Source organism: Brassica oleracea, chromosome C6 (genome assembly GCF_000695525.1).
Source record: "Brassica oleracea var. oleracea cultivar TO1000 chromosome C6, BOL, whole genome shotgun sequence".
NCBI classification, from domain to species: Eukaryota; Viridiplantae; Streptophyta; class Magnoliopsida; order Brassicales; family Brassicaceae; genus Brassica; species Brassica oleracea.
In genome coordinates, this window is record NC_027753.1 from 3,028,970 (window position 1) to 3,039,097 (window position 10,128).

Sequence of the window (10,128 nt, forward strand, 5' to 3'; positions counted from 1 at the left end):
GATATTTTTTGTACCACCCTACAAGATCCGTTCGGGTATTTTTACGTTTCGGGTCGGATAACGGGTCGGGTTTTTCGGTTCGGGTTCCGGATTTTATGCCCAGGCCTAATGATTTGTATGTGCACTATTTAGTTGTGAATTCTTTTGTAAACTTAAAGAAATATTAATCAAAAGAATTTTTTAACCATTCTACCCACTCATAACAAAACACAACAGCACAAAACTTAGTCAAATTTACTAAAACTAAGAGAGAAGACTTCACAAAAAAAGACTTAGTCAAATTCACAAAAGATCAAACTTGAATTTTAAGTGAAAGTTGAAATTTTTTAAATTTCATGTAAGTTAAAAATTATATCTTATTATCTAAAAAGACACATTAAACTACGTGACTTGATATTCTTGAAGTTACTTAACACTTTTGAAAGTTAACACTTATGAGAAAGACTTACAGAAGACTTCTCCGTTTAGATAGAAACATTATTAAACATCAATGTTTGTAACTTCATAATTATCACCAATTAAGTTATGAATTCGACTCAGTAGTCCCAATATTGACTAATAAACATGAATTAGCAAGAAAATATTAAAAATTCATTTTAATTTTGGATAAATTTGAAGTTTAATAAAGATTTACGTAGAAGACTTCTTTTGAAGTCATCCATGGAAGACTTCAAAAGAAGTCTACCCTGTGTAGACTTCAAAAGAAGTATTATATTTAGGTCATTTTTGCAATTACAAATTTACGAAGGAAAACTTCTTAAGAAGTCTACTCTACAAAAGATATTTTCGGAAGTCTTCCTTTGTAAATATTGGTTTACTTTTGAAATTGAAATTTTTTCGAAATTCCCAGAGAAGACTTCTAGAAGTCTTCTCTCGCGGGCAAAGGTTTGACCAAAACCCAGAATTAAACTCGAGAAGACTTCTCATTGATATTAAATGTTTTACTATTGTTTTTCATTTGCAAAAGTAACCCACACACGCAAAAGTAATCCACACAGACATCTTTCGGCATTGAGAAGACTTAGGGAAGACTTTTAGAAGACTTCTGTAGAAGTTTTCTTCAGGAAGACTTCTACAAAAAGTCAAATTTCTGACCAATTTCGTTCAAATTTAAAAGTAACATGTTTATTCGAGAAGACTAGTCTTCTCTGGGAATTTCAAAATTTTTTGTTTACAAAGGAAAGTTAGAAGACTTCTAGGGAAGTCTTCTATTAAAAACACACAAAATGTCAATTGCAAAAGTAACCTATGCATTGACCTGAAGACTACGTCGAACAGATCTGAAAAATAAAATGTGGTTCGCGATTTCATACCTTGAATTCGTGAGATGACTTGTGTGGTTTCTCCAATCACTCAGACTTCACCACAACTGCTACCTACTCGTTAATCACCAAGAATCGTGAGCTTATGAACCTTACAAAATTTGTAATCAAAATCTTCAATTTTTTTATGTATTTTGAGAGAAAGTGTAAGATATGTGGTTTGTGTGGATAGGAAACGAGAAATGATGAAAAAAATCGAAACTTTAGGGCATTAACACTCTCAATTTGGTAGTTCATGGTGGTTGAGGTATTGATGTCAATGGCAAAATTGTAAATATTTGGTGAAGATGAGGATTATAAGGTAAAAACATTATTTTCGGAAAAAAAAATAATGGCATTTTCGTGAATAACTAGAGCTACTAGGATGAATAGGACAAAACAAAGTTTCAAAAAAACATAGATTATTTTTGTGTTTGACTTGAAATTTTGAGTCATTTTTGAAAGAACCCCTAGTTTATATAAGGTACTCTAGAATTCTTTGAAATATGATTTAGAAGTTATACACAAGTGCACATATGATGAGGTTTTTTTAAATTTTTACAAAATTCTGGTTATAACTTTTTAAAAGATTCTCAGTTTATATATATATAGAATTTATTGTTTAATTATTAAACACAATTGATGTATTACCAAATATGAATGGTGACAAAAAAACAGAACGCTTCAGATCCCGCACCATACTGCACCGTATATTCATTGCCTAATGTTTTAAATGTACACAGACCGCACCACACATAATAGTTTCAAAATCTCTAAATATACCTATGAATATTTGTTTTTCTAATTAAGATTGCACCGCAATTGTTCCATATGTCGCCACTTGGATCCTAACACTCTAACTCTAACAGACTCATTCGGACTGCAAAAAAGACAAGCATGATGTGGAATGGGCATGTCGTTCTTGCTTGTGAGAAGCCGTTAGATCTTGTCATAACTATATACTTGGTTGTAGAATATCTATCAACTTAGAAATATGAACTAACACATAGCATGCGAACCATTGCTTTTCACAGTTGACCGATTTATGAACCTTAAACATGTCATAGAGGATCTTGGTTTCTTTCTAGGAACAGTATATACGGTCATGATTCTATCTCGTAGATTACAATGATCGAGTCAACTACCTTGTAACATAGCAGGGATTTCTCTCTTGTTGTAACTTTAAGCGAACTTGGCACCGGCTGGTTCATGACTCTTGGATTTGTAAATCATGTGGTGGGGCTGGGATTTCAAGATGACAGATAAAGTTAGGTTCAGGAACGAAGGACCAATACTGCATTATAGCCCCATGGTGCTAACTTGCACGAACGTCTTTTCATTCAAAGTGATTCCTCAGAGATGCTCGTCTGCAGAATGTGCAAGAACGTTCCTAATGCCTTCTCTTGAATTCAATCTTGTTAATAACTTTCAAAGTGTATGATAATTAAACATGAAAAATAGAATCAATGGATTAATCTCATGCTTATGAGTGGTGTCCTGGAAATACAAAACCAAATAAATCTCAAAAACACTAAAACAGAAGAGACACCATTTGAGTCGATGAAAAAATTGGAGAGATTAAATAAACTTTTTCTCGGGAACTGATTCTCGTCATGTCTTTTTCTTCACTCTAAAAACGACCAAGACCCCAAACTCTGATGACTCCATCAGTGTATCCACTGAACAATGTGCTTCCATCAGCACTCCAATTCAAGCTTGTGCAATAGATCACCTGCATTTTGCATTCCACATTAGAAACACACATACCCACAATAAAATCTCGTACAAAAAAAAGTCAAAAACCATGTAGACAGAAACAATCAAACATTACAGGAACCTTAAGAGAACAGAGACAAGAACTAACTTAAACCAGGTTAGGTTTCAGAACCTAAAAGGTATGACATTCAAATGCAGTATTGTCAACTACACATACAAGTAAGATCAATGGCTAATTCAGTAGAAATGTTGTACCTTTGTCTTGTTACCGGTTCCAACAGATGCATCAGACATCTCAGCCTCAGCCTTGAGATCAACCTTCAAATCCTCAACAACACTCTTGCTCTCAAGATCCCATATCCTAATACTATTCTCCGTCGCTGCACACAACCAGTACCTGTTGGGACTGAAGCAAAGAGAGTGAATAATCGCTCCCGCCTCAAGAGAGTAAAGCTTCTTCCCTTCAGCCAAATCCCAAAGCAAGATCGCACCGTCTTTCCCACCACTAGCACACAACGAACCATCAGGCGACACAGCCACAGTGTTCAGGTAACCAGAGTGACCAGCGAGAGTGTTCCTAAGCTTACAGTTCTGAAGATTCCACACCTTCACTGTCTGATCCCAAGAAGCAGACACAATGGTGGGGACAAGAGTGTTAGGGCTAAACCTAACACAGCTAACCCACTGCTTGTGTCCATCACCTCCTTGATCGGACCCGATCGTGTACTTGCATTCTCCAAGCGTGTTCCAAAGCTTGATCGTACCGTCACGAGAAGCCGACACAATCTGACGGTTATCAGTGGAGAAAGCCACGGAGAGAACGTCTTTCGTGTGTCCCACGAAACGTCGAGTGGAGACTCCGGTGGCGAGATCCCAGAGACGAAGCTCACCGTCCCAGCTTCCGGAGAGGGCGAACTGTCCGTCGGAGGATAGAGCGACGTCCTCGACGAAGTGGGAGTGGCCGGTGAGGCGGCGCTGAGCTACGCCGTAGGACTTGTCGTCCTTGTTGAGTTTCCAGAGGATGATGGACTTGTCGCGAGAGGATGTGACGATAGTGTCGGAGTTGTCGATCGGGGTGGCGATGGCGGTGACCATGTCGGTGTGGGCGCACATTGTGCCTTTCAAGACGAGTCCCTCAGCCATGGTTTAGGGTTTGAGGAGTGTGAATTTTAGGGTTTATTCTTCGTATTCCGGAGAGAGAGGAGAGAAATGTAGGCGGCAAGAAACGAAGGTTTATATATTCAGAGTTAGGGTTTTGTTCGGTTTCAAGTAGTTTGGGTCTTCTTGTTCGGCCCAGTGTTGACCCAACAAGGGTATATGGATTTCAATCCAGAGTATAGAGTATAAATAACATAAAATCATTAATAATCTGAATATTATTTGGAGCTGACAAAACAAAAATCTGAATATTATTATTATTTTTATTTTTTTGATAACCATTCCAAAGGCTTTTTAGTCCCAAATGACTAATCACCAAAAAACTCACGGAAATCCGGATTTTCTTGCCACTTAAGACGCCTATAGATGGCCAAAAGAAATCAAACCCATGACAGAAAATCCAGCTGAAACCTGAATATTATTTGGTTAACAAAATATTTGTATTATCACTATATTTATTACATTTGTCTACAAAATTAGATTCGATTTGGTTCTCGTTTTGATATTTTAATAGACAAAAATACCGGGTTTGGATTAAAACATCGAATAATTCAAATAGTTTCAAATAAAAATATTTGTATTTTTTTTTGGGTGAATTTATTTTTAAATAATATGGTGGATAATCTTAGATGTATCTGAATAAAAAATATACGATTTATAAATTAGATTTTTAAATATTTTCTTATTTCTTAAGTTTGTTTTTATTAATTTGGTAATCTATACTATTAAAAAGCCGTTCAAATGAACATAATTATTTGGTTTGGTTCACCATGGTTTGGTTTCAGTTAAAAACGCTGGAGCTAATAATACATCTACCGACAGACAAGCTTTGATGAAATAAAATCAAAGTCGGTTCGATAAAATAAACCGAGTTGGGCCAGGCCAATCCTACTATCCAACCTCCCTAAGAAAAAGAAGGACGGCGACGGTGACCGACCGTGTAGAAGGGAACTCGGTCGGGGATTTACATGTCCGAATTTCGAAGAATCTCGTGAGGAGGAAATTGGATAAAGGTTTACTCTTTTCGAGTCAAATCACATCTCTGAAAACAAAACCCAATCTCTCCTCAAATTTCAATCTCACTTCATACCCATTCCGCTTTCTCCCGCCATGGATTTCGTCAGGTCTTTGCTTCTCTTCTCTCTCTCTTCCCAAAAAAGTTAGGGTTTTTAACTGATTCGCCTTCTTCTTGAATGAAACTAGGGGCTTTTGGAGTAAGCATAGAAGAAAGGTTTTCGTCACGGCTGGTTGTTTGGGAAGTGGGTACTTTCTCTACAAACTATACAACTCGCATACTCGTAGGCTTGCGGATTTGCAACGACAACTCGCTAACGACCGTGAACATGACGAAAACATCAAAGCTCAGTTAAGTTTCTTAACCAATTAAAAAAACAGCCTTTTAATTCAGATTCTCTTACTGATCTTATCGTTTTTGATTAGAATGAAAGCCCATTTCGAGAACATTCAGATGATAGTGGACTCCACCACACTGCCTCACGCGATGCGGTGCTTGAGTATCTCTATAAGGGAAGAGATTGATGTCTCTAGCGTTATGGAGAGACTGAACAGAGGGAAAGGGGTGTTGAGTCAGTCTGAGAAGCTTCACCTCTGGGACCAGCTCAAGATTTTGAGTAATTCACTTATCTTTTTTCACATGTGTTTTGAGTGTGCTAATTCGATTTATTTCTTACTTGCTATTTGTCTCTGTGTGTGTGTGCTCTCTTTGCAGGTTTCACTAGGATGGTTTTGTCTCTGTGGTCCGTGACGATGCTTAGCTTGTACATCAGGGTTCAAGTCAACATTTTAGGCAGACATTTGTATGTTGACACCGCTCGAGCTCTTGACACCTCCTCCCATTTACTTGTAAGATTATTTATTAGCCTTCCTCTCTTCTATGCTTGTTAATCGACACTGCACACGTTCTTTCCTCTTCTCATTTGATTGTAAGTAGCATTCAGTATGCTCTACTCGTCTCTTCCCCAACTAGTACAACCTGTTCTAGTAGCTCTGTCTAGTTATGGTGATGACTTATGCAGTTGGGGTTTTATGGAATAATAATTTGGAATCAGCTTTCTTGTTTTCTAAAGTGTTTGTACTCTGATTAGTCTTTGATATAGTTCTGGTTACCTTCTAAAGCAGCTGCCCCTTGTACTGTGATGTTTTCTCAGGAAGAGCTAGATCTCATTGATAGAGATGATGAACAAAAGTTCTTATCAAGTGCCGATTTTCTTGTGACCAATGCAATGCCGGGTTTGATTTTAAATATGCAAACTGCTGTCAGCGAAGTTCTTAAAGGGTAATGTTGCAAATCCGTATCTAGATTGTTTATAATTTGACTATAATTTGGGAGAAACAAATGTCATTTGTGTTTTTTTTTTTTTTTTTAAATTTCAGAATGCAGTTAAAGGATGTAATAACAACAAGAGTTCTTCAAGAAACCCTGTTACGGATTGTGGATGTGTTCATGAGCAGTGGAAGTCCACATCACTGGGTTGATTATCTAATGATGCCTCAAGACACAAAGCTTTCAAGAACCACAAGTGGTGAAACTGTGAGCAAGTTTAATCAACTTATGGTCGAAACGCGGCAAGTACTAATCAGGTAAGTAATGTCTCACTCTCGCTCTGCATGAGCAATAATAACCTTATCTCTTTGTCTCTTTCTTGTTTGCAGCACTGAGTTCACAGATATAGTCGAGATTTCGCTCAAGTGTTTCACGGATGCGCTTGTAGAGGAAATGGAAACGCAGAGTGTAGCCGGTGGTTTGGCTACGGGGATGCCATTGGCAAAGATGTTACCACAGATTGAGAAGACAATACCTGTGATTATAGCTGAACCTGGCAAGAATCAGTTCTTACAACTCATCAGAGATATGTCTGAAGTTCAAGTCTTTTTTACTCTCTTATATGCTAGTATGCCGCAGTAGCAGCTTTTGTTTTGTTCTCTTCAGCGTTCTCTAATCGCAATTTCAGTGTTTTAACGTTTTGCTTTCTTCTTTGAGGCCTAATTAGCTTGTCGTTTTTTTTTTTGGTTTACATCATTACATGATTTAAAGTTGGTTATATTTACATGATTTATTTTTTCCCTCAAAAATATCTTTTCAAAATTTATAAATTAATTATAAAATTAAATTTATAAGTAAGTTTCTTGAGAATTCTGCCATAGTGGTATGTATTCAGTTTTGTTATGGTGTACATAGTTTTAGACGATGAAGTGTTCCAAAAAAGGATGATGAATCGTTTACTATTTCTTCTTCTTCACATTTATCTTCGTTCAAAATATACAAATTTGTAGCACATGGCTATGCAGCATTTACAGCTCTTAAATACGTACAAACATGGCATCTTCGGTTAAAGAGGGATCTCTACAACTACGGATTGTGCTCAACCAGATCATAACCCGCCCGTCCAAACTAATGAGAGAAACAAAAACCAAGACTATTGGATTAGCTACGCAAAAGAGTATACTTCTAATAGTCAACGCTTCAGCATGATCGATCAATGGCTCTGCAATAACTACGCAGCTGCAAGAGCATGGAATTTTTTTGAAGAGCATGAGTTTGGCTAAACTTGCTGATCTTTGTTACAAAAAAGAACACTAAAGAACCCCCAAGATGAAGATGAAGGTTATAGTGGAAACTTAATAAAAATTATCGAAGAATCAGAGACTCAGAGGCCCTGTTTGTTTCTCCATCCGAATGAGCCATTTGGACGAAGATGAGAGTTTTGTTTGTTTAGTCACTAAAAGTGCAACTCATCCAGATGGATCATCCGAATGACTTTCAGAAATTTAGGCTTAATTTTAAAGTCCATCCAGCTGAACCAATTTGGATCATTTGAATGGAGATGGTTCATTCAAAATGGTATAATGTCTATTATGCCCTTAATGTAATTCACAAATTACAAACCTAAACATAATATCATTTTGTCACACACGAAAACTGACAAAACCACAAAAACGCGTTTTTCCGCGAAAACCTAAATACTAATTTTTCACGTCAAAACCCCAAAACGCATTTTCCCGCCAAAATTGAAAAAACGTGTTTTTACGCCAAATTTGCAAAAACGTGTTTTCATGCGAAAATCACAAAAACATGTTTTCACGCCTAAACCCCAAAACGCATTTTCCGCTAAAACAAAAACACATTTTCCCGCCAAAATCTTTTCCCGCCAAAACCGAAAATCTCGTTTTCCCGCCAAAACCGAAAATCTCATTTTCCCGCAAAAACTGCAAAATGTGTTTTCCCAACAAAATCGTAAAATCTCGTTTTCCGGCCAAAATCAAAAAATTTTGTTTTCCCGCCAAAACTACAAAAACGTGTTTTCCCGTCAAAATCGCAAAATCACGTTTTCCGGTCAAAATCGCAAAATCACGTTTTCCCGCCAAAACCGCAAAAACGCGTTTTCCCGCCAAAATCGCAAAATCTTGTTTTCCGGCCAAAATCGAAATAACCCATTTTTCCGCCAAAACCAAAAATCTCGTTTTTCCGCCAAAACTGCAAAAACGCATTTTACCGCCAAAATCGCAAAATCGTGTTTTCCGGCCAAAATCGAAAAAGCTTGTTTTCCCGCCAAAACCGAAAATCTCGTTTTCCCGCCAAAACCGAAAATCTCATTTTCCCGCCAAAACCGAAAATCTCGTTTTCCCGCCAAAACGCTTTTTCTCGCCTAAATCGCAAAATCTCGTTTTCTGGCCAAAATCGAAAAGTGCGTTTTTCCGCAAAAACAAAAAAATCTTGTTTTCCCCCTCAAAACCGCAAAAAAACTCGTTAATTTTGAAATAATTCTAATGTAAATATATTAGATTAAATAATTAAATATAATATAGTTAAAATTAATATCAAATATATGATTAAATCAACACAAGGGTGTTTTGGCAATTTGTTTACTAAACTCTTTTAGATAGAAATGAAAATAAAGAAACAAACATAAGATTCATTTAGATGATTCATCTAGATGAGCTATTTGGATGGACAAACAATTAGTCACAAAAATCTGAATGGATCATCTAAATAGATCATACAAATGAATCATCTAGATGGAGATGACAAATGGTGAAACAAACAGCCCCTAAAAATGTTAGATGCCATGAGTAAGGAAGCTAGTGAGGTACTAAGCAAGAGTCGACCACATGACATGTAAAGGGGGTTGAGTTATTGTTATAGTACAATTTTTGGGTTTTGAAGTTTTTTGCATGTTCCATACTACATATATCTCAATTAAAATGAACTTTGTTGTTCATGCGATTAATTAGTCCGTCAAAAATAATCAGTGACATCATCACTTAATCTAATATCACACTAGGTGTTTTGCCCGTATATGTGGGCAGAATGATGCTATAGTTTTTTTTTTTGTGCAAACTGAATTCATTCATGATTTAACTTTGGTTTAAGGCCCATAAGGCCTGTTTGGCAATAGAGACAGCTCTAACATTAGCTGCTCTAGGGATAAAGACAAATTTAACTAACTTAAATGAGAGAGATAGGTGGTAGATATCACAAAGGACGCCATAAATCTCAAGCTTCTTCTCTTGTCGGTTCAGAGTTTTGATCAATATTTACGAATCTGAGAAGAGCGAGATGGAATCAATTCCGTGAAGTAGAGCAAAGGTCATGGCCGTGGAGACAGCCAAAGTTTCTGCCATGAGGGGCGACGAGACGATCGTCGAGGTCGCTGTATGTTGAGACGATGAATTCCGATCATCAATGATCCAACCAAGTCCTGCACAGCCTGTTGTCGAGTTCCACGCTGCATCAGTGTAGATCGAGCAGCGAGCTGAGTAATTAGGAGTTGGTTCCGGTCTGATCAAGGGGTTCATGATAGCTGGTGATTTAGGAGGTTGTGACAGCATCCATTCTCTGGCATCTGAGATCGCTTTGCTGATTGTTTCCTCCGGCGTGAATTTTTGTTTTTCAAAGAGTAGCTGGTTCCTTGCGATCCATAGTGACCAAACG

General features: G+C 37.2%; 2 protein-coding genes across 2 annotated transcripts; one reads left to right on the forward strand and one right to left on the reverse strand.

Moving 5' to 3' along the window:
• Window positions 1–2,745: 2,745 nt before the first annotated feature.
• LOC106299184 (receptor for activated C kinase 1B) lies at window positions 2,746–4,204 on the reverse strand. Its single transcript, XM_013735314.1, has 2 exons — window positions 3,273–4,204; window positions 2,746–3,033 (listed from the first exon to the last, which is right to left on the reverse strand). The coding sequence occupies exons 1-2, from the start codon at window positions 4,158–4,160 to the stop codon at window positions 2,932–2,934; spliced, it is 990 nt and encodes a 329-aa protein (XP_013590768.1). The 5' UTR covers window positions 4,161–4,204; the 3' UTR covers window positions 2,746–2,931.
• Window positions 4,205–5,285: 1,081 nt separating this feature from the next.
• LOC106298274 (peroxisome biogenesis protein 3-2) lies at window positions 5,286–7,257 on the forward strand. The gene is made up of 7 exons (XM_013734372.1): window positions 5,286–5,299; window positions 5,379–5,540; window positions 5,616–5,806; window positions 5,905–6,038; window positions 6,344–6,471; window positions 6,570–6,776; window positions 6,849–7,257. The coding sequence occupies exons 1-7, from the start codon at window positions 5,286–5,288 to the stop codon at window positions 7,099–7,101; spliced, it is 1,089 nt and encodes a 362-aa protein (XP_013589826.1). The 3' UTR covers window positions 7,102–7,257.
• Window positions 7,258–10,128: the final 2,871 nt, after the last annotated feature.